Source organism: Schistocerca nitens, chromosome 5, assembly GCF_023898315.1.
Source record: "Schistocerca nitens isolate TAMUIC-IGC-003100 chromosome 5, iqSchNite1.1, whole genome shotgun sequence".
Lineage (NCBI taxonomy): Eukaryota > Metazoa > Arthropoda > Insecta > Orthoptera > Acrididae > Schistocerca > Schistocerca nitens.
The window spans coordinates 236,482,779-236,508,920 of NC_064618.1; the positions used below are offsets into that span (position 1 = coordinate 236,482,779).

General features: G+C 43.4%; 1 protein-coding gene across 1 annotated transcript in view; it reads right to left on the reverse strand.

The window, feature by feature from the left end:
• LOC126260360 (chondroitin sulfate proteoglycan 4) overlaps window positions 1–26,142 on the reverse strand; it is a 577,728-nt gene that overhangs the window by 540,623 nt on the left and 10,963 nt on the right. Inside the window, exon 2 of the mRNA XM_049957687.1 lies at window positions 14,709–14,851. Coding sequence (XP_049813644.1) covers window positions 14,709–14,851 — 143 coding nt within the window. The remainder of the gene's footprint in view (window positions 1–14,708; window positions 14,852–26,142) is intronic.

Sequence of the window (26,142 nt, forward strand, 5' to 3'; positions counted from 1 at the left end):
TTTGTTGATACCGTCACTATAGACTGTTTCATTTTCTTGACGAAACCACAACCTCACCTTTGCTTCCACTGCTTCGTTACTATGAAAGTGCGGTCCTCGAACGTGCTCCTTACGTTTTGGAAACAGATGAAAATTGGATGGGGCGAAGAGGGGACTGTGTGGAGAATGATCAGTGACAGCGAACCCAAGGCGTCGTCTTATTGCAAACATGACAGCGCTGGTGTGTGGCTGGCATTCTCATGCTGAAAGAGAGGTTGCTCCAAGGACGAACTTTTTGGATTCGAAACTCGATTACAGCACGTTGTTTCTCACATACCGACGAAGTTAGGTTATACACCGCCATGTTACAGGCCACAATTCGTAGCCATCTAGCCGCAGATAGCTGCAAATATGTAGAGAATAGAGATTTACAATGTTAATAACATATTTAAAACTGAGAAATCCATAAGAGTTTTCACATAAAAGATTCAGAGGTATTACTTTTCAGTAAGCCTTCGTATTTTCCTTGAAACATTTTCAGAATATACGCGAGTTTAATTTCGAGTTCTTGTCACGTTGTTCTGAACTCGGCTTGTTACCTACGCAGCCAGTACTCTGAGGTACGACCTCTTACAGTCAGAAACCAACCATATCTCCATAATAAGAAAAATGATTTGTAATTCATGATAAACTGGTTCTTGTTCGCAGCTTATAGCCAGTCTTGTCTAAAATGTATGACAGAGAGACAGTAAAGCAATGAAGTTTGCAGAGCGGGAATAAAAGTACCAGGCTTAAAAATAGGCAGTGTGGCAGCAGTTAACAATTTAGGGAGTGTTCACACTGTTAAGCATAGACTTTGGACGGACGGACAAAAAATGATCAATGTAGTGCGGAGCTGTAAAAAGAACTCTATCGTCTTGCTGAACCTAGAAATTGAGGAGATTGAATGGACAAAGTTAATACCTTCAGCAATGAGAAAGGCACCATATGGCCAAAGAAATATTAGAAGCAGTGGCGAAAACCAGGATACGATTGGGCAATGAAATACACTTTAGAGCCAAAAAATTAAGACCACTTGTTTAATGGCGTGTTGGTCCATTTGCATTTAAAATGGTACAGAGCTGCACATTTGGTGTAATATGATAAATTTAAATTGTGCGACTATTTAGCAGTTGTCTAGCCCACTCGTTTTATTTGATAGAAACAAGGAAAGGCCTGACATTCTCAGTAAATACTGTTAACGTGTTATTTGTGGTATTATACCCGATGTTTGCCATTGAAGATCTTTCTTTAGTTTTCGCCATACTTTTCCATTAAAAAACCGTCATTATCATTTTGTGAGATTTTGCATTTGTTACTTTCTGTAACTGAACGTAGATACTTCTGCCTGTCAACTCATATGGGAAGATGTTGGACCACTCACGTATTGCTTATGGTGCAAGTCTATTTTGCTATAATAACTTACCATGTACGTGTTAGAGCAGTATATTTGTGCTTCTGTAAAGAACTAAGTTAATAAGTTCATTTCTGTAAGAATACGCCATAGTATGGAAAGTTACAGCATTTGCATTCCAAAATGGTTATTAGTGCATTTACGAAATACTGTTCATTTCATCAACGTGACCGAAAGGCGTAAATGACAGCATCGAAACACTGGCCCTTCAGCCAACACTTGAAGAGGGGACACGGACTACCCTGCTGCTTTCAAACACAGTAACGATTATCACACGTGACAGAACAGTTTCCCAAGCACACATTATATGGTTGATGAGGAACAGGTGTTACGTGAGTGAGCCAACGATTTCTGGTAGTGATAGCCTGACCAACCAGTTCAAATGGTTCAAATGGCTCTGAGCACTATGGGACTCAACTGCTTGAGGTCATTAGTCCCCTAGAACTTAGAACTAGTTAAACCTAACTAACCTAAGGACATCACAAACATCCATGCCCGAGGCAGGATTCGAACCTGCGACCGTAGCTGTCTTGCGGTTCCAGACTGCAGCGCCTTTAACCGCACGGCCACTTCGGCCGGCTGACCAACCAGTCATTCCCCATAAATTGTCGTTAGAACTGCAGCAGATGAGTCAAATAACTGAAAGTCAGTCACTCGATTTCTAAGCAAAGGTTCCTCGTTTCTATGGTCTTCACAGATACTGTGACATACTACATTCTTATTCTGCATGTGATAATGCAAATTATTGTGGCTGCCTTGGAGTAAAAGTCTCTGTTACTGAACTGCACTCCATTCACTCTACGGGGCACAAAGAACAGCCAAGTTATAGTAACATCAGCTTCTATGGAGACTACTAAACATTGGTCTAATGGACTTTAAAAGATAGCTATCTTTTAAGAGTTCTAATGTTTGACATTCAAAAAATTTCTTTAATAAAGTGGTTTATTCGTGTTACTAATCATTAAGCTTTCAGACTGATGCCTGCCGACGTGACATACACTATCCTTCCTTTTTGTTTATGTTTTTATGTTTTTTATCGGCTTTTGGCCTGAAGGTCAGATGACCACGGTGAAAACTTAAACAGCTCCTCCCCCAAAATAGTCGTCGTTGGCAGCTATGCACATAGTCGCCCGTCGCCCACACAGCTGCTGATACATATTGGAAGGAAGGTCCCGTACCGGCTCTCTTGCGGTAGTAATGACCTCTTCAGCCGAATGAAATCTACACCCACCAAGGAGTGCATTCATGCGGGGAAAGATAGAAAAGTGGCATGGTGCGAGGCACGTTGCACGGAGGCTGTGGCAAAACGGTGCCCTGTTATCCTGTGAGTTCCTCTAAGACAGAGCGATGTGCAGATGTGATATAGTGTAGCAACAGCCAGTTCTTCCCACGCTAAAGCTCGGGCGGCTTGTGACGAACTGAATCGCGTAAACAGCTAAGGATCACATCGCAGTGGGTTTTGTTTACCGTGCACCAGCTGGGTGGAATTCGAAGTCAACAATTCCATTTGAAACAAACGACGCTTCGAGTATCACACAGCCTTTCGACCAGTGTTGGCGCTTTGTCCCTGTGGTGGCGATAGTGACGTTCTCCAGGTGGCGGATTGTCGCTTCAGTTGCGCATCGTACAGGAAAGACCATGTTTTGTCTCCACTATGAACCGGTTGACAAGTACCAGATCATCATCAGAACTACGGATCACGTCTCCACAAACCATCATGAGATCAGCATGCTGCTCTTGCAAGAGGATGTGTGGCACATAGTGTCGGGTAGCACGCGACATGTTCAGGTCATTAGTTAGAATTACGTAGCACGTACCGTGACTGAACCCTATTGCTGCTGCGAGATCGTTTACTATTTGGAAACAGTTGGCATGCGCCAACATTTCAGACAATTCAATCTTGCGAACAAGTCGAAATTATTGTGGCCGGCCAGTTCACATATCATCATCCAAACTGTCTGCCCTTGCGTAAAGTCACAGTACTCGGTAAACACAATACTGTGACTATGTGTCATCACGGTAAAATTGCTGCATCGTATGAGACGTTTCGATAGAGATTTTGTGTAATTTCTGGCAGAACTTGATGTTTATCCATTATTTGAACTGCGATATCCTCAACTGTCTCTTACTGGGTTAAGAAAGTAACTGACAATGTGCCACACCATGGCGCTACCTATGCCCTCTAGTGCCGTCAGTGCGTTAAGTGATCTTAGGAACACACAAAAGAACATGTGCAGCATACTAAATTGCGAGACAGGGAGGTGACTCACACTAAGATCGAATCTGCGTGGCAAACCAACGACCATCGGTTGGTTCACCAGGCAGCCTGAGTGTAGTTTTTGGGTGGTGTCCTACGCTCCTGAAGGTATATGCTAGTCTTGCCCCTATTTCGCTTCAGAGAAAACTGATCCGTGCGCGACACATGTCTAAGTTTCGTGCATGCAGCCGTTCTGCCGGAACATCTGTGCCTGGTTGCTGGGTAACTAGTGGGCACACTTCCGTACCGCGACAGTGATGTGGCGCCGAGCGGTGACACATGGGCGTGCATGTCTTACGTTAAGGGAGTTGGCTCATTGGAGGCACCATTTCCGAGTCAATGGACGCTCAACCTATTGATGACCGGGAACCTGGCCTGGAATTTCTTCTCGGCAAAAAACTGTAGTAATATTTATTTTGAGCACCTACCTCTGTCACTGGGCAGCGATTTGAACTTGTTAAACAACTGTCCTGAAGCCCAATCATCCTGGTTATGTTGCACTTTTCACGTGTTTTTTCTGTGTTTTGCTCACAAGCGGTCTAGAACGAGCTTGTTAATCAACTGTGTTAGGCTCTTTGTTGCTATTTTCAGCTATTTGCGAATTGCCGAAAGCCTGTGTTACATGACGAATTTATTGTAACTGCAGCAAGAGAGCGGTTACCGTATGCCACTGCGTAGCACGCTGGTGGCAAGCTATGCGTGCTAGTTGTTATTCTTTTAGTGAGCTGTGCTCTTAACAGATTTGTTTTAAGACTTACTTTCTGATTAGCTTTTAATTTCCTTGTCTATGTTGTCCAGTTGATTAGTGTGTGTGTGTGTGTGTGTGTGTGTGTTAGGAGCAATTTTGTTAATACAATTTCATATGTTGCAATGGAGGATAGCATTATTCAAAATCAAATGGCTCTAATCACTTTGGGACTTAGCATCTGAGGTCATCAGTCCCATAGACTTACAACTACATAAACATAACTAACCTAAGGACATCCTGCCCGAGGCAGGATTCGAACCTGCGACCGTAGCAGCAGCGCGCTTCTGGACTGAAGCGCCTAGAACTGCTCGACCACAGTGGCCGGCCATAGAGTTATTATTATTATTATTACTAACTGCGCTCCAACGGTGCTACCCGTGGTTAAACAGTCATTTATAGAGAAATGTTAGTGCCGAAGCTCACTAATGACGCGTATGCACCATCACAAATGCTATCTCTTGGAGGTATTTAGGGGCCAGCCACTTGTGGGCTAGCAAACTGCACGGGGCCAGAATAAAATACTACTGCTACTACTACTAATAATAATAAAAACAATAATAATAAAAATCAAATTCTGAGACGCTGGGAGACGCTGACGGACTATATGTCGCTCACTACTCGCTCGTTTATTGACGGAAAAAAATTTTACGCGACCGGGTAGCCAATTACAAAACGTGCCAGGAAAGGGAGTAAATAATTTCATGACTGTGCGACATGCCTATAATGGAAAAGATCATAATTGTTTTGGTGTGTTTGGATCATAATCAAATTCAGGCTAACTAAAAGCCTACCACGTTCTACATTTAAAGGCACCACGTTTGTCTGACTCAGCATTTAAATGACACTGTCGTTGTGAATCCTCAAGGTATGCCTGACATTAGCGGCTAAAATGTGACGGGCTTGTATGAAGGTATTGACTGAACACTTTTAAGAATGTGTAAGCATTGTATTCCTTACATTTAATCGTATTATGTAGGGCAAATTAAGTAATAAAAGCATTTTTACACTTACGATACAGTTCAAAAGTCAGAGTAAATACCTTCTTCTAACAGTAAGTATTGTTCTAAATTTCGCGTTATACACACATCAAAAAAAGTTTTGCATTACGTCGGTTGCGAGAACCTGTAAAGAAAATTGGAATAGAGAACAACATAACATAATTTCCGGCCTTTTTACTTCTCATGAAAACTACACATTGCATGTTGTACCACCATCCAGCTAGACCTTCAGAGGTGGTGGTACAGATTGCTGTACACACCGGAACCTCTAATACCAAGTAGCACGTCCTCTTGCATTGATGCATGCCTGTATTCGTCCTGGCATACTATCCACAAGCTTATCAAGGATTGTTGATCCAGATTGTCCCACTCCTCAACGGTGATTCGGCGTAGATCCTGCAGAGTGGTTGGTGGGTCACGTCGTCCATAAACAGCCCTTTTCAATCTATCCCAGGCATGTTCGGTAGGTTTCATGTCTGGAGAACATGCTACCCACTTATGTCGAGGGATGTTGTTATCCTGAAGAAAGTCATACACAAGATGTGCACGATGGGGGCGCGAATTGTCGTCCGTTAAGACCAATGCCTCGCCATTATGCTGCCGCTATGGTTGCACTATCGGTCGGAGGATGGCATTTACGTGTCGTACAGCCGTTACGGCGTCTTCCATGACCACCAGCGGCATACGTCGGCCCCACATAATGCCACCCCAAAACATTAGGTAACCTCCACCGTACTGCACTCGCTGGACAGTGTGTATAAGGCGTTCAGCCTGACCGGATTGCCTCCAAACACGTTTCCGACGATTGTCTGGTTGAAGGCACATGCGATACTCATCGGCGAAGAGAATGTGATACCAATCCTGAGCGGTCCATTCGGCATGTTGTTAGGCCCATCTGTACCGCTCTGCATTTTGTCGTGGGTGCAAAGATGGATTTCTCCATGGACGTCGGAAGTGAAGTTGCGCATCAAGCAGCTTATTGCGCACAGTTTTAGTCGTAACACAACGTCCTGTGGCTGCAAGAAAAGCATTATTCAACATGGTGGTGTTGCTGGCAGGGTTCCTCCAACCACAATCCGTAGGTAGTGGTCATCCACTGCAGTAGTAGCCCTTGGGCAGGCTGAGTGAGGCATGTCATCGACTGTTCTTGTCTCTCTGTATGTCCTCCATGTCCGAACAACATCGCTTTGGTTCACTCCGAGATGCCTGGACACTTCCCTTGTTGAGAGCCCTACCTGACACATAGTAACAATGCGGACGCGATCGAACCGCGCTATTGACCGTCTAGGCATTGTTGAACTACAGACAACACGAGCCGTGTACTTCCTTCCTGGTGGAATGACTGGAATTGATCGGCTGTCGGACCCCCCTCCGTCTATTAAGCGCTACTCATGCATGGTTCTTTACAGCTTTGGGCGGGTTTAGTGATATCTCTGATTAGTCAAAGGCACTGTGTCTGTGATACAATATCCACAGACAACAGACAACGTCTATGTTTAGAAGTACTGGGAACCGGGGTGATGCAAAACTTTTTTGATCTCTGTGTTATTCAAATAAAAAAAATATCTTTACTACACACTTTTAACAATAGCTTATGTGTTAATTTCGGCTGTAAGCCGATTCCAGATTTTTTCAAAATCCGTCCAGCAGTGTCAGCGTGAAGGCATAACAAACATACTCACAAACAAACTTTATAATATAATATGTATGGGATTGTTATTGTGTATACATGGTAAGGAAGCCCGGAAGTGAGTCTCGGTCTGGAGCTCTACGTGCCTGCCATCACGTTCCTCAACTGATAACTAATTCAAAACATACAGCCACCTTGACGCACTATTTATTTGCTGAATGCAGTGGCTGCTTTATTAAAGCAGCTGGCCATCTCTTTTGCTATTACGTAGGAATATCTAGTTTTAGTCAGACTCGAAATAATTTTCATTTGTTTAACTGTGGAAACGTGAAATCTTTTTGTCGACCGAGAGTCTGCTGGCTCATGTAACTTGAACCATTTATTAATATCTGTTTGTACTGTCACTCTCATTGCCCCTATTGTTTTCTATTTTAATACATACCGTTCTTCAGGTGAAAGTGGAATTCACGAGTGTGGTTCCAAGCAAGAGATTTGCTTTGTTTCCGAATGCTTTTGTTCTGGCGCGCAGTATATGTGATGTGTGGTGAATCTGAGTGAAAGTGAGAACAATGCGCGCTTTCGTGTATCAACTTAATCTGTACTGAAATCAAAATATCTTGCGCTTGTTCATCACATGCTGTCATTTCCTACAGTTACATCCTTCATGTTAAAACAGGCATTCTATTTCAGATGTAAATAATGTTTTCAACAGAACAATAGGCAGTTCTAATGGGATTTAAACGAACACATAAAATCGGCGAATCGTCAGTTTTAAAGATATCAAATAGCTTATAGCCCAAGTTGTGAGGGATGAGGAAGTCCACTCCATCATGAAATTTGACCAGATGTAGCACATCATTGCTTTCCTTTCAGTTTTTTGCTTCGGGTAAAAAACTTTGTAAGGTGGCAGAATAAATGAAGGTCAGATTCGCACCTTACATGAGAGTTTTATACATCGCAAAGGGAAGGTGAATATGGTATCTAACTTAATTCGGCAATAAGGAGCAAATTTGTCTAGCAGTATGTGATGCAAAAAGGGATGACATTCAATCAGCAGTAATTAACACACCGTTCCTATAATACGTGTTTGAGCGGAAGGTGAAACATGCAGCAAGAGGCGTTTCAGTTTGGAATTCAGAGGGTCGACGCTTAGGCAAGGCCGTGCTACAGGGGGTACCATGGAAATCACTTAAGAGGGTGTCCCAGGCGGAAAGTCAATGACCGACCACGTGACTCAGGTGGGGAGAGCGAGTATAGTGGTCCATCTGATGGAGGACAGGAAAGGAAGCTTTTAGAAAACTGAGTTTTGGAATTCAAAGTGAAAACAAAACAAGACCTGTGACGCATTTTCGATCACGTGTCCAGTGAGTGGTGCACACTTGAGAGAGTCAACGTACGCATTTAGGCATCTGGAACGGGCACAAAACGTCCGATTGGCGGAACGTGCTAGGAAGGAGAAAAGAGCCAAAGTTTCGACGCAGTTTAATGGTAGGGACCTTGCGATTGGTAGAGAGTGTTTCCACAAAATAAGAGGAACGCTCCTATTGGTCGAAAAAAGCCACTACGTGAAAACGCAAGAACCCAGGTGGGGAGACAGTTCGGCTATAAGTAAGACAAGACGGAAATTTTCGTGGACTCTTCTCTGAACAGGCGTCAAGTGCAGATCGGAGCACATAATGCTCTGTACGATGCAGAGAAGTAATCTGTGTGAACACTGCGTTCACAGAGGCTGATATCCAGCTAGAAATTAACTGTAGCACCGTTTTGCTCCAACTGTGGAGAAACGAATCAGCCAAGTAGTTAATCGTTCTTGTGAGAACTCGGAGGGAATTATAATATGCACACTGCTGCAACCATCCGCGTGTATATTGCCACATTCTAAGACTGGGGATGAGTACGTGTTCTCTCACATAACTAGAAACGTAGAAAAGGTGTAATTAGTTTTATAGGAATTTCAGCGGAAGAGAGCGGTCTAGCAGACGACAGCTCATCGCAGCTTAAGGTAAATACCGCATGCAGAGGCATAAACTTGTTGGTTCACCAGCTTGCGTCCACTGTAAACCCGAGCGATCTTGGGTAATCGTTTGCTCAATTTGTCACATAGCTAACCATCCACCATAGACTTGATTGTCATTCTACAAGTAGTACCGAACTTAGAACCGGAATCACACGATTTTCGTGGCAGTGACCAACATCATAATGTAAGTGTAGGAACAATTTTGTAAAGAAACTTCTAGTTAAACTTTAATATTATCATGTTTAGGAAAATTTAACCTTCTGAGAGCTCATATTTAATATTGTTGTGTTTAGGATTATTTCACTTTTTGATGTTTACGAGATCCGTTATACTGACAACTGTTTTTTTTTTGTCACATTGAAAACATCTACATCTACATCTACATTTATACTCCGCAAGCCACCCAACGGTGTGTGGCGGAGGGCACTTTACGTGCCACTGTCATTACCTCCCTTTCCTGTTCCAGTCGCGTATGGTTCGCGGGAAGAACGACTGTCTGAAAGCCTCCGTGCGCGCTCTAATCTCTCTAATTTTACATTCGTGATCTCCTCGGGAGGTATAAGTAGGGGGAAGCAATATATTCGATACCTCATCCAGAAACGCACCCTCTCGAAACCTGGCGAGCAAGCTACACCGCGATGCAGAGCGCCTCTCTTGCAGAGTCTGCCACTTGAGTTTGTTAAACATCTCCGTAACGCTATCACGGTTACCAAATAACCCTGTGACGAAACGCGCCGCTCTTCTTTGTATCTTCTCTATCTCCTCCGTCAACCCGATCTGGTACGGATCCCACACTGATGAGCAATACTCAAGTATAGGTCGAACGAGTGTTTTGTAAGCCACCTCCTGTGTTGATGGACTACATTTTCTAAGCACTCTCCCAATGAATCTCAACCTGGTACCCGCCTTACCAACAATTAATTCTATATGATCATTCGACTTCAAAGCGTTCCGCACGCATACTCCCAGATATTTTACAGAAGTAACTGCTACCAGTGTTTGTTCCGCTATCATATAAACATACAATAAAGGATCCTTCTTTCTATGTATTCGCAATACATTACATTTGTCTATGTTAAGGGTCAGTTGCCACTCCCTGCACCAAGTGCCTATCCGCTGCAGTTCTTCCTGCATTTCGCTACAATTTTCTAATGCTGCAACTTCGCTGTATACTACAGCATCATCCGCGAAAAGCCGCATGGGACTTCCGACACTATCTACTAGGTCATTTATATATATTGTGAAAAGCAATGGTCCCATAACACTCCCCTGTGGCACGCCAGAGGTTACTTTAACGCCTGTAGACGTCTCTCCACTGTGTAAAAGCGGTTATTTTTGTGCTAATATTGCGACATTAAAGATGTCATTTCAACTTACACGGTTGTCTTCAATCTTAGAGTAAGTAAACCACAAATATTGCACCTTACAACTTTATGAGCAAGATTATCCTCTAGTTCTCACAGTACTGTTAGGTAGCTTCATAGAATAGTAGTGAAGATGTAATGGGTTGCCAATGTGCATTCAGAATCGTTATCAGGTCTGAGCTTTCGGTTGAAAAATAATTAATTAATTCCGTTGGGATTCATGGTTTTGAGTGTAATGTGTTTCCAGTGAACGTTACTGATTAACGTTTTGGTGGACGAAAATGTTTTCCGTTGCACTACAGCATTTCAACCACATTTAAATGCTTGAATGTGGCCTACATTTAAAATTTTTTTCATTTGCAGTACGTTTGCAGAATGTCGGCCTTAGACCATTTTCAAGCACGCTATTAAAAGGAAGCACCGTACATCGAGTGTATTAGCAACCAGGTGCAGAAATGGGTGTTCTACTAGAGTGGAAATTTCACTGGCATCACTTTCAAAACAGCTGTCCATTTCGCTGTACACAGTCAGCAAGTAGGTTCTGCATGTCTTGCTCAGCGCAGTGCAATATATTTTCCGAGATGTTGACAACGTTTTCCTCAATCTGAGTCCTGTGCTGGGCAAGGTTTGTTGGTTTACCTGGTACACAACGCTCTTCAGATGTCACATTTAGTCACAGACTGAGAAGTCTGGAGATCGTGGGGCCAGTCGATGTCGGCATTCTTTGAAATTATGCGATCCCCAAACAAACGCGTCATTGCAGCTATAGGCAGTGAGTAAGGTGGCTTCAGTCTGTTCAAGCCGAGTGAGCAAAATGTCAAGAACTGTAACAGAATGAATCCCTGGAGACAAAACTGTCTCTATCACGTTGGCATAACGTTGAGACCTCACACTGACAGCTGAGCCTGCTTTACCATGAAAAGAAGTAAGGGTCGATCATTCTGCAGCACGACACTGCACGCCACGTAGCAACTTTAGCACTTATTTTTTTGGTGCCCAGTACCGCATGTTCTGGTTATTCACGTAACCACTTAGATGAAAATGGGCATCATTCGACATTCAAAAAATTTCAGTGATTTTAGCATTTGATTTTAGCAAACAGGTTTTCAGAATAGTCCATTATATTTCGGACATGCAGCCGCCCAAATAAAATTTCCTCCACTGATATTTCGGTCGCCTATCGTCCGGTCATCCTCAGAGTGAGTCACAAGTCTTGTTATTGTACTATTCATTACGCCGCGAGAAATTTAAAATGGTGGTTTTCAGAAAATTGTACCCGCAGTACAGAATAATGAGGTTTTACTTCTTGAACAATCGGAAGCTTGTAAGGATGAAAGTGAAGGCTGTGGAATATTCGTTACCAGCTCCTACATCCGAGCCCCAATGACGAGGCAACTTTTCATAGTGAATTACGACGACTCCTTACCAGTGAAGCTAGCACAGCATCGACGCTGTACAGGTATAGATAACACACACCAACTAGGCTTCTTTTGTTTTTAAAACCTACGCAGTCTCTTAAAAGTTAGGAACCTAAGTCTTGATTACGTATGAAGAAGGAAATTAACCTGATAGTGGCTTCGAAAAACTATGTGCATCAGTGATACTGCCACCATAGCGGTTAAACGGCCTCACGGCGACCACAGACACTCCGCACCGCTCCACTGTAGTTAAACGTCAGTTACTACCCGATAGTTTGGAGTTTTCCCCCAACTGTCGATCATGAACAGGATTGGAAACATCAACATCAAATGTTTACCTTTCTCTGTGCCACCTGTACACGGGGTGCTCAAGGCTGAAGGGTTACAGACCTGACTCAACCACCACAGAATGTAGCTGATAACGAGATGGTGCTTATATAGTAATGTGAGGAGTACCTGGACAACACGATCGACAGTCAAGGGAGACTTTGTGTATCGTTTTATTTTTTTTGCATTTGAAAACATCACATACACAATGTGTCTCCATGCTCGAGTTCAATGTAAATGGTAAAAATCACAGGATATATATCAGGATTCAATGTGTCTTACTACGAGCGAATTGACATTAACAATGACACAAGGAGAGTTTCGAAGAATTATTTGGTACAATCACCAGAGCATTTGGAAGTAAAAGCCAGAGTTTAACAGACTGTTTATAAGGTGTGTCAACTAATGGAAGCTAAAGCTGGACGTTGAACCAGCCAGGCAAGGGAATGTTAAAAGCTGCTGAGGTCGGTGAGATTTTAAACAAAAAGAGAAGCACATACGAAAATTTTCAGTATGCAAGAATGGATAACGATAAAGAAAATTGGAAAATAAGTTTCAAAAGGCGTAATAACGGAATTTTGAAGTGGAAAAGGCGACGAAATATGGTAATGCGGCCGAGGCCACGCTACCCCCTCCCCCGCCCCCTCCCCCCCCCCCCGCCTCCCCCGCCCCACTCTCCCCCAACCCGGAGCCGGTCACTTCACCTTACAGCTCGCACATCTTCCTATGATGTTTTGTAAACGATAGCTTATTGGTAACACGATTGGTGAACAAATTTTCGACGCGCATTGCTACATGTACCCATGTTGTTCTTGGACAATACAAGGAGAGAAACTGAACAGCACTCAACACTGTCCGTGCCACCAGTGAGGCACACACTGGCGTATGCGAATGCGGAAACAAAACTTTATGAAGCTGAAAACAGCTGTCATTAATAAGCGCCGGTTTTAATTTTTAAAGGCTAAAGCTGTAAAGAAAATGTATGGACATTCTGTATATCACAACATTTGAGAACTAGATATTTGTTAAGTGACCCAAGCAGCCACAAATTCTTTCGAATGTTTTATTTTACTGCCATAACTGGTTTCCCGTTACCATTCTGATCTTCGGATGGCTAATATTTTTCATTACATAAATGTTTTGGTCAACAGCACGTCGTCTGCTCCACACTGCACAAGAATATTCGAGTAGTTAGTGCCACTTTATCAATTGTTTCCTTTATAAAATACGCTGAAGTGCTTGCATTATATATATATATATATATATATATATATATATATATATATATATATTGCAAAATAATTGTGTTCACTTACGTATATTCCAGTAGATGGTGGTTCGTTTTGTTGTGGTCCACGTGATCTTCTAGCTCGAAGTATATGTTCTTGAATTGCACATATATTAAAACTTGATACACTTCGCAATATTCTTAAAATTCATGCTGAACATGGCACAAGTGTTATACACTTGATTTTCTTTACAATGCAAAGATTATCATTAAGCAGAGATACAAAACTATTCTTTATTAAATATCGACCAAGGATACAAACAAAGGAAAGATGATGTGTGGGATGTGCAAAAAGTAACATGTTAATAACAGAAAAATGTTTGCACCCTAAGCGTAAACTTATTATTAAAAGACTGCAGAATGAACTATTTTTAATAGGATTTTTTATACTATCAGTGATAATTATGAACGAAATACTTCGAAGCCAATCGACTACATATTATAAAGTAGACATACATGTAAGCTTTAGGTACAAATATTTTTCTGTTGTTAACATGTTACATTTTGCACATGACACAAATCATCATTTACTCCGTTTACATCCTTGTCGAAGTTCAGTGAATGATATCTTTGTTTCTTTGCTTAATGCCAATCTTTGCATTATAAAGGAAAACATCAAATGTGTAACACACGTGCGATGCTCATCATCCATTTTAAGAACATTGTGAAGTGTGCTACAGTAATTGATTTACAATCTGTGTACTGTGGTGGAATTCAAGAACATACACATCGTGCTAGAAAACCACGTGGATCACAACAAAACGAACCACCATCTACTGGAACATATGCAAGTGAACACACACACACACACACACACACACACACACACACACATGCAAGCACTTTAACGTAGTTTTATTAATGAAACAACTCATAAAGTGGCACTAAATACTCAAACATTCTAGCGCAGTGTGGAGCAGACGACATACTGTTGACCAAAACATCTATGTAACGAAAAATATTAGTCATCTGAAGATGGCCATGCTAGTCCGATATCGCTTATGGCAGCAAAATGAAACATTCAAAAAGTATTTGTGGCTGGTTGCATCATTCACTAACCATCATTAACGGACGCGGAGTTGAGAACATCCAACATGGATAATATAACCAGATTGGAGGACGATGTTTAACTGTGGTTCTATCCAAGTGTATACCTGCTTTTATCGAAGCACTATTGTTGAAAAATGTTGGGTATTTGTCAGTCTAGGGTATCAGCGACGGATACGTACGTGACGACGTGAATGGTGTCGATGGTGAGGCTGAAGGCGGCGTCGCGGCGCGAGATGAGCACGTCGTGCCACTGCAGGTCGTCCAGGCGCAGCCCCTTGGGCGACGAGATCTCGCGCTCGCCGTCGCCCACGTTGACGCGCACCTGCCGACAGAAAGGGCGGCAGCCGCTGTCAGCCGCGTCCTCAGTGCGAGAGCGCAGCTGCTGCGAGCAGGTGTAGCAGGCCTGTGAAATGTCTCGGATCGCATTCGCTAGAGAGAACGTCGTGTAGTACCAAAAAGTAAAAAAGTGGTGAAATCTGCAGCACAAGCTCTTGACCGCGTCATTAGCCTCGCTGTTGGTAGGGTAGGGAGGGAGGGAGGAGGGGAGGGAGGGTGGAGGGGAGGGAGGGAGGAGGGGAGGGAGCGGGTGGCGAGTCGAGCGCCCCAGCCGCCTTTTACTCCTGGGAAGGATAACCCGATTCTTCTTTGCCGGCAGTTGAGTGGACCTGGAGCGACTGGAACGGGGAAAATTCCGTGCCCCAATTTCGAGCTGAACTGGGGACCTCCAGCGAGGGTACCCACTGCTCTACCCACTAACCACGGCCATCCTAGAGTATTATTTAATATTTATAAGGACAGTCGAATGAAAAAGAGACAGATGTAAAAAGGAAACTAAACTGTTTATTATTTCAAAACTAATAGTCATAATCTTTAATACATGTATCCCCCTGTGGTACAAGACGGTCAGTGCCTTCACCGTCTGAAGAAAATCGGCAACCACGAATGTCTTTTTTCAGGCGCTGTATAGAGGATGTATAATTGCTTCCCAGCGAAACTTCTGCAGCGTAGTCGAAACAACCTAGCAACATGTGGGTGGATCCGCAGAAGTCCCACTGGAAAGGTCTTACACATCTCCCAAGCGATTACGATTTCTTTTAATTTCTGAAGAAAGACATTCGTGGCTATTGATTCGCTCCGAACGAAGAGGTGCACGCAGAACTTCAACCGTAAAAAACGGTAACTTTTTTTCCATGAAGGCTTTGACCGTCTTGTCTGACAGTAATAGCGATTACTTTCGAAATAAGAAAGAAAGTACTTACTTTTTTCCATCACCCTCTTTTCATTTGGTTGCCACTTGTAACGGCAAGTACCTGCGCTCCACCCCCCCCCCCTCTCTTTCTGCGCAGCTCCCCCCTCTCCCAGATTAATTAATTAATTACACAGACGGAAATCCAAAGTGTCCCATCAAGTACACCTTCATCGATAGCTACCAAAATGATACTCCAGTATTTCCAGAGCTGTGGGGCATGTTTCTTAAAATTTAATACTTACGTGTATTTTCGGTGCTGAGAAAACTTTTTCATTCAGGGGAAGAATAGAATGGCTGTTGGGTGTATCTGACTTTAGCGGAACTTTTCAGGTGGACATCGCACAGCTTCGGTGGACGGCCAATTGCAGGGTATCGAAATTTTTAAGACTCTGAGAAAAGTCGAATCATTGCCACGTGCAACATGCATGCATCATACTGACAAATAGCATGTGCAGTTCTGCTGTGCGATGTCTCCGGACCGACTAGTATTGAGAAGGAGTCAAATGGTTCAAATGGCTCTGAGCACTATGCGACTTAACTTCTGAGGTCATCAGTCGCCTAGAACTTAGAACTACTTAAACCTAACTAACCTAAGGACATCACACACATCCATGCCCGAGGCAGGATTCGAACCTGCGACCGTAGCGGCCGCTCGGTTCCAAACTGTAGCGCCTAGAACCGCACGGCCTCTCCGACCGGCGCCGACACCAGTCCCGGGTTTCTCTGTTGAGGATTCATGGCGTGAACAGCGGGATCGAGGTAGTCCAACAGATTCTCGATTGGGTTTAAATCCGGATAGTCTGGTAGTGAGGGAAGTACGGCAGACTATTATAGTGCTCTTCGAACCTCGCACGCACAATACGAGGTATCTGACATGTTGCATTGTCATGCTGGTAAATGCCAACGTGCCGAAGGAAACACAAAACAGCATGTTGTGATGGTAATGGTACGCAAGGACACATACATAGTTGTGTTGATCCATTGTGCCCTCCAGAAAGAGATCATCCAGGGAATGCCAGTGGATATCGCTCCGCTGGAGCATATAATGTGATTCGTCTGGAAAGGCCACCTGCCGCCACTCGACGTCCGGTTGCGGTACTAACGTGCAAAATCCTACGCCGATGAGCATCAATTTACATCGCATACATGATTACTCTGCTATTCACAATAAAGTGCTTGGCAAAGGGTTCAGTGAACCACCTTCAAACTGTCTCTCTACCGTTCCACTCTCGAACGACGCGCGGGAAAAACGAGCACTTAAATTTGTCTGTGCGAGCCCTGATTGTCTTATTTTATCGTGATGACCATTTCTCCCTATGTAGGTGGTTGCCAACAGAATGTTTTCACCATCGGAGGAGAAAAGTGGTGATAGAAATTTCATGGGAAGACCCCGTCGTAACGAAAAACGCCTTTGTTTTTAATGATTGCCACTCCAATTCACGTATCATGTCTGTGGCACTATCTCCCCTATTTCACGATAGTACAAAACGAATCGCCCTTCTTTGAACTTTTTCGATGTCATCCGTCAGTCCCACCTGATGCGGATCCCACACCGCACAGCAATACTCCAGAATAGGGCGGACAAGCGTGGTGTAAGCAGTCTCTTTATTAGACTGTTCTGCCAATGTTTTGTCTTTGTTTTGCTCTACCCACAACATTATCTATGTGATCATTCCAATTTAGGTTATTTGTAATTGTAATCCCCAAGTATTTAGTTGAATTTACAGCCTTCCGATTTGTGTGACTTATCGTATAATCGAAATTCAGCGAATTTCTTTTAGTACTCACGTGAATAACTTCACACTTTTCTTTATTCAGGTTCAACTGCCACTTTTCGCTCCATACACCTAAATCATTTTGCAATTCGTTTTGGTCATCTGATGACTTTAAAAGACGGCAAATGACAGCATCATCTGCAAACAATCTGAGACAGCTACTCACATTGTCTCCTATGTCGTTAATATACACTCCTGGAAATGGAAAAAAGAACACATTGACACCGGTGTGTCAGACCCACCATACTTGCTCCGGACACTGCGAGAGGGCTGTACAAGCAATGATCACACGCACGGCACAGCGGACACACCAGGAACCGCGGTGTTGGCCGTCGAATGGCGCTAGCTGCGCAGCATTTGTGCACCGCCGCCGTCAGTGTCAGCCAGTTTGCCGTGGCATACGGAGCTCCATCGCAGTCTTTAAGACTGGTAGCATGCCGCGACAGCGTGGACGTGAACCGTATGTGCAGTTGACGGACTTTGAGCGAGGGCGTATAGTGGGCATGCGGGAGGCCGGGTGGACGTACCGCCGAATTGCTCAACACGTGGGGCGTGAGGTCTCCACAGTACATCGATGTTGTCGCCAGTGGTCGGCGGAAGGTGCACGTGCCCGTCGACCTGGGACCGGACCGCAGCGACGCACGGATGCACGCCAAGACCGTAGGATCCTACGCAGTGCCGTAGGGGACCGCACCGCCACTTCCCAGCAAATTAGGGACACTGTTGCTCCTGGGGTATCGGCGAGGACCATTCGTAACCGTCACCATGAAGCTGGGCTACGGTCCCGCACACCGTTAGGCCGTCTTCCGCTCACGCCCCAACATCGTGCAGCCCGCCTCCAGTGGTGTCGCGACAGGCGTGAATGGAGGGACGAATGGAGACGTGTCGTCTTCAGCGATGAGAGTCGCTTCTGCCTTGGTGCCAATGATGGTCGTATGCGTGTTTGGCGCCGTGCAGGTGAGCGCCACAATCAGGACTGCATACGACCGAGGCACACAGGGCCAACACCCGGCATCATGGTGTGGGGAGCGATCTCCTACACTGGCCGTACACCACTGGTGATCGTCGAGGGGAAACTGAATAGTGCACGGTACATCCAAACCGTCATCGAACCCATCATTCTACCATTCCTAGACCGGCAAGGGAACTTGCTGTTCCAACAGGACAATGCACGTCCGCATGTATCCCGTGCCACCCAACGTGCTCTAGAATGTGTAAGTCAACTACCCTGGCCAGCAAGATCTCCGGATCTGTCCAACATTGAGCATGTTTGGGACTGGATGAAGCGTCGTCTCACGCGGTCTGCACGTCCAGCACGAACGCTGGTCCAACTGAGGCGCCAGGTGGAAATGACATGGCAAGCCGTTCCACAGGACTACATCCAGCATCTCTACGATCGTCTCCATGGGAGAATAGCAGCCAGCATTGCTGCGAAAGGTGGATATACACTGTACTAGTGCCGACATTGTGCATGCTCTGTTGCCTGTGTCTATGTGCCTGTGGTTCTGTCGGTGTGATCATGTGATGTATCTGACCCCAGGAATGTGTCAATAAAGTTTCCCCTTCCTGGGACAATGAATTCACGGTGTTATTATTTCAATTTCCAGGAGTGTAGATCAGGAACAATAGAGGGCCTACAACACTTCCTTGGGGAACGCCGGCTATTACTTCTGTTTTACTTGATGACTTTCCCTCTGTTACTACGAAATGTGACCTTTCTGACAGGAAATCACGAATCCAGTCACACAACTCAAGCGATATTTCATACGCACGCAGTTTGGTTAGAAGACGCTTGTGAGGAACGGTGTCGAAAGCTTTCTGGTAATCTAAAAATATGGAATCAATTTGACATCCCCTGTCGATAGCACTCATTACTACATGAGTATAAAGGGCTAGTTGCGCCGCACAAGAACGATGTTTCCTCAATCCGTAATGACTATATATCAATACATCGTTTTCTCCGAAGTAATTGGTTGGTTCAAATGGCTCTGAGCACTATGGGGCTTAACATCTGTGGTCATCAGTCCCCTAGAACTTAGAACTACTTAAACCTAACTAACCTACGGACATCACACACATCCATGCCCGAGGCAGGATTCGAACCTGCGACCGTAGCGGTCACGCGGTTCCAGACTGAAACGCCTAGAACCGCACTGCCACACCGGCCGGCCCGAAGTAATTCATAAAGTTGGAACACAGTATATGTTCCAAATCCTACTGCAAATCGACGTTAGTGACATGGGCCCGTAATACAGCGGGTTACTCCTACTTCCCTTTTTGGATATTGTTGTGACTTGAGCAATTTTCCAATCTTTAGGTACGGTTCTTTCTGTGAGCAAGTATTTGTATAAATTGGTAAATATGGAGCTATTGTATGAGCATTCTCTGAAAGAAACCTGACTAGTATACAATCTGGACCGGAAGCCTTGCTTTTATTGTGATTTAATTTGCTTTATACACCGAGGACGTTGTTATATGCAGAACGCTTTAGACGGTACTCTATATTATTAATACTTCTAAGTTTCTCATCTTGGCAGCTGTTCTTGATTCGAATTCAGGAATATTTACTACGTCTTCTTTCGTCAAGGAGTTTCGGAAAACCGTGTTTAATAACTCTGCTTTAGTGGCACTGTCATAAAGGTATTAATTGGGTTTTCTGCTAGATTCCGAGACAGAGTTTCCTTGTGGACATAATTAAAAGCATCTCGCATTGAAGTACGCCCTATATTTCTAACTTCTGCAAAACTTTGACAATCTTGGTGATTTTGCGTTCTCTTAAATTTGGCATGCTTTTTTCGTTGCTTCTGCAACAGCGATCGGACCCGTTTTGTGTGCCATGGGGGATCAGTACCATCACTTATTAATTTATGTGGTATATATCTCTCAATTGCTGTCGATACTATCTCTTTGAAATCATTCTACATCTTTTCTACGCTGACGTGATAAGATCGGAATGAGTGGAGACAGTGTCTTAAAAAGGCGTTGAGAGCTTTTTTAAGTAGATGTACTTTGCGTTTCTTTTTGATGGTTGTAGGTGTTACGGTACTCAGTCTAGCAGCAAATGCCTTGTGGTCGCTAATCCCTGTATTCGTCATGATACTCCCTACTTGTCCAAGATTATTTGTTGCTAAGAGGTCCAGTATGCTTTAACAACTATTTCCTCTTCGAGTAGGCTCATGAACTAATTGTTCAAAATAATTTTCTGAGAAAGGATTCAGTGCAATTTCGGATGACGTTTTATGCCTGCCGCCGGCTTTAAACGTCTAAGTTTTCCAGCATATCGACGGTGGATTGAAGTCACCACCGACTGTATCGAGTGAGTGGGATACCTCTTTGAAATGAGACCCAAGTTTTCTTTGAACTGTTCAGCAAGTATATCTGTCGAGTCGGGGGGTCGGTAAAACGATCCAATTAGTAGTTTAGTCCGATTGTCAAGTATAACCTCTACACATACTATTTCGCACGAGCTATTTACTTCAATTTCACTACAAGGTAAACTACTTCTGACAGCAATAAATACTCCACCACCTACTGTATTTATGCTATCCTCTCTGAACATTGTTAGGTCGTTTGGAAAAATTTCGACTGAACTTATTTCCGGCTTTAGCCAGCTTTCCGTACCAACAACTGTTTGAGCCTCAGTGCTTTCTATTAGGGCTTTGAGGTATGGTTCCTTGCCAATACAGCTACGACAATTTACAACTACAGTATCGATCATTTCTACAATAACCTTAATGTGTTTTACCTGCCCCCTTTTAGACGGACGTCCTTTCTGTGGTTTCCTGAGACCCACTGCCTTCCACACAGCACGCGCTCAGGCCTGGGTTCATAAACCAGGCATGGTGAATAGCATCTCCGCAGAGTTTTACAACTATTGGGATGGTGTTTCATGTTGTAACACTTTTCACTTCCATGAACTGTACTTTCCACTGGTTCTCATTCACAGTTATAAACTCCACGTATTGGCTCAAGTATGGATATCACACCGTAGTTTCCTGTAGAGTGCCGGAAGAGTGGAAGAAATCTAGATTGTTTTTTCACTACGTCCAACAGATGTTCTAGACCATCCCGTTCCACAGCATACAGAATATTTCACGAATTTTTATGGGTTTCAGACGGTGGGAGTTTGTTGTTCCGCACGCTTGGCGTTGTCTAAATACTAAATACTCGTACTTGGACTAGATGTCGTCATCCGGTGGCGATCCAGAAACTTGATGAAACATCTGATGGTTTGCTGGCCATTGCATGAAGTGACCTGTGGTGGGACAGCTCTTGCCCATGTCACGGATGATCCAGTTAAATCGGAATTACTAATTGACACACATTTTCAGCTGACCCCATCGAGGTACATCAACAATACCTGTCGGCAGCTGAGGGTTTATATTGATTATCATCTAATAGATGTTGTTGCATTTTACGTTGTTATATGCAGAACGCTTTAGACTGTAGTCCATTTTACTAATGCTTTTAAAGAATTCATTTTGACACTGACTATTATTGCTATAATACGTCAGTTTTCTATTATAACCATTGATGTGGTGGAGGAACCTCTGGTTGTCTGAAAAATAAGAGGCCAACATAATTGACAGTGACAGTTTGGATCAGTTCTGGAAACCTCTCGGTTGGCCAGCTGTTCTTGATAGACAGGAAATGGTGATGTACAAAATTTTCAGTGGCGTGCCACATTGATCATAACCAGTGACTAGCTGCACTACCTGCGACTGCGGTCGCTAAACGCGCTCCCCCCCCCCCCCCCCCCCCCTCCCAATCAACTACTCAACGCAGGATGCGGATGATTGTGGGCGGAGGGCTATGGGCAATGGTGAACATCTGTCTATCGTGCACGCATCTGTATATCGAGCGCAGATCTATACATTATATCGTGTACGTTATACAACAAATTTAATAATCTTCCAATATGAAATCGTTTCAGCGGTTTGGTCGTGAAAACGCAACAGACAGAGTTACTTTCGCATTTATACTATTAGTATGGATTACTGAATTTAATAAGTGACACGTTCATCAACCTGAAATTTAGTGTAACATCATAATGGTTTGCGGTGGTCCTGTTAGAAGCGGTACACCGTTGTATTCGGTCCACCTACTGTTGGATGCTCCACCTATTGCTCGGTGACCTACACTTCAACGCCGGAATATCTTGTTTCTCATACTGTAAACGAATACATAAATACTGCACTGGAGTTGAATCCAAAACCTTGAGAATTATGGCCTGACATTTACTCATGCAACTACATCTGCACTTTATTACACGTGCGTCACAGTAATATAGATATTCTCTCTCTCTCGACAGTAAAATACAGTTACTAGCGTATGCCCGGTTTCTGTGCGTTGTGCGCTATGATCAGATAAATAAAAGAACAGAAAAAACACTAGGAAACTCAAAGATGGGACTAAGAATATGTATCAACGAATAAAACACAAGTGAACACCTAACATTATGAGAACACACATAAAATTACTTGCATTTTGCAGCATAGACCAACCATTGCGAGAATTCCCACAACACGAGGTCGCCTCTCAGTGATGATATCATCATTCCACGTCACACTGGCACCATCAGGTCTTTTACAGCATCTTTTTTTGGCTGAGAAGGTTTCGACCATCCTCCGAATATGAGACGACAGTTGATCACGACAAAATGTGACACAAAATCCCAATCTGAGCGATGTACTATACGTACTGATGAGTGAATGTGCGGTATCATAGACTCAAAATTGCGTTTCAATTAAGTGGAGCAGCCCGTCTGATATCTTACTTATCGGTCATAGTTCTTATTGCAGGTAACAGTTCGTGCCGTTTTATTATTTTGTAATTTTATTTTCAGAATAAAAAACCGTCTGTGCCAATAGTTTAAAGTGATTTTCGATTTTGGTTTTAATAAAGATGTATTTTCTGCCTGACTCAAGCAAATAACATTATCATCAGCTTAAAAAGGTTCAAATGGCTCTGAGCACTATGGGACTTAACTTCTGAGGTCATCAGTCCCCTAGAACTTAGAACTACTTAAACCTAACTAACTTGAGGACATCACACACACCCATGCCGGAGGCAGGATTCGAACCTGCGACCGTAGTGGTCGCGCGGTTCCAGACTGTAGCGCCTAGAACCGCTTGGTCACTCCGACCGGCTATCATCAGCTTAAATAGAACGTGTAATAACCGAATGACGAAAGGTTGTCAGAAAAATATAAAAAATTGTCTTGGTGTGAATATTAGCAGCAGCCCTTGTAACTTAGTTCGAGGTAGACAGCACCAGACGCTATCGTCAGTTCGATATATGGTCATACGTATTAAGAAAGCACCCATGTCATGCTCCCCGGATTGCGAATCGCACACAAAAAGAGACGCAGTTACACGCGATCTGTAATTAAAACAGACCCAAACGCAGGCCAATAATCGACTATCAGGGAATATTTCCAGCCAGCAACATAGTTTGTCCCTAACGTACATCGAAATCAATGTCTCGTGTGATTACCAACCGACAGAGGGAACTGTGTGAATGAGAAGAGTTACACTTGATTAACCTTCAGTGAAAAGGGTTTGTAAAACTTTCCTCACTGTACCTCTAGATTTTGGTTAGTGATTTCTTTTGTATCTTTGCATATAAGTTCGTAGATAAGGTTGTCACTTTCATCGTGATGTATTAAGTTGGCGTATAAGTTCGTAGCGTTTTTCCACATGTTCAACAGACTCTACGCGCACACATAACAGACACTTTACTCATCAATAATATTTTCTTCTTCACTATTTACAACAATCTACCAACGCCGGTGTAAATTTTCGAATTTACGACCGTAGAAATCTCGTGGTTTTGAGGCGAAAAACTCGCCCTGTCAGAGAGCATTTCCATTAGGAAAGGAAGTATCTTGAAGGCTGTTCTACAGAGAGCGAAAAAGGTGAAAATCTGAGGGTACAAAATCTGATGAATAAGGTGAATGGGGTACGACTTACCAACCCAACTCCTGTATAGTGTTTTAGAATGCAGACTTCCTGATTGTTGTTCTTGGATTAAGTACGCAAGACGTCTCAATTATGTCAGCAATGGTGGTTACATCTCGAAGCAATTCGTAGTAAGCCATGATGTTAGAACAGATGCGTAACATTGTCTTTTGAAAGATGCGCGCATGTCTTTGTACGGGAAGTTGCTGCTTTGTTTGGGCTGAACCGTTCCTTTATTTCCCTTATGTTAGCATAGAGACACCATTTCTCGCCCCCCAGTAACTTACGGCAGCCGGTTTTTTTAACCTTCCCCTTTTGATGCAAATGTCGCACAATGGTGAAATACCACAGTTCATCAGAATTGACGGTTCTCAGATACATTGCCATGCATCATTGTGGATTAATGCTTTTAAACGTTCTTCAGCAAACCCCGAAGTTCTTCCTGAACGTTGACACTCACTAATGTCAAAACTATCCTCTTGAAAACAAGAAAAGCATTTTCTCGCCGTGCTCTGCCCCATGGCATTTCCCCATACGCGGTGCAAATGTGCCTGGGAGCCTCCTCTGCTCTCACCCTTCTACTGAACTCTAAGAGAAGAATATTTCGGAAATGTCCCAATTTCTGCACTTGGCACTCCATTTTCTATCGTCCAGAGTTCCACTCTCTATCTCGAAATGATAAAGTGACAATATGTAATCTCAAATAGTAACAGTGAACTACAAGTAAACAATTACAGCCTATAAAGAAATCCATAGCCATCAGAATACCGAAATGCAACCAACTTATGGATCAACGTAATGAAACTGAACCTAAAGGCTCGATTTGAGCAGTAAAAACAGGCTTCCTTCATTATGCGTTGTCTTAAATGCCATGCGTTAAGGAATGTACCCTATTCCTAATATAGCTGTCGGCAGGAGTGGACATTTGTTCAAGTAATGGATTAGAGCATCCGGTAACAAGATGAGGTTGAAAGCGTCGACTATGTTTTACGTGGGTCTTAGGACTCAAGTGATAAACCAGTATCTATGCTCTTCGGCATGTTCATGTAAACACTTCAACAAGCATTAAAAGCAGATAAAAAGCCAACCCAGAGTCTCATTTCCAAATGAACACCATATTTCCTCCGATGTCGATTTTTTACTGTCTCCAACCACAGAGACCTAAAAAAATCTTATCTTGACTACTGTCATCACAACTAGCCGCTTACGTCCCTAAGGCAGGTGACCTCAAATAACACGTCACCTCCAAACCGAGAGATTCAAAGTATCTTGTGATAAACGTAGGGTTACTACAACGGAAACTTAAAATTAATATGCTCTCTCTGTTATTTCTAATCTTTCCTTCAGCTTTCAATCCCTTTAGCTAATCATACAAGAAACCAAGCCTGCGGGAAAAGTTTTCGAAGAAGTGGAAGAAAATAGAGTGTGACTTCAATGCACGTAGAAATTGCGTCTGTATAGAGTACAACCAATCTGCAGATTAGAATCCCTCTTCTTTTCTTTATTAAGCATTGGTTTAACTGGCAAATAAAGTCATAGTTTCATAGTATAGTATTTTATTTATCTTCAGCAAATGTAGTCGTGTATAATGAAATAATAAGCAACCAGTTGCACAAAAGAAATATAATTT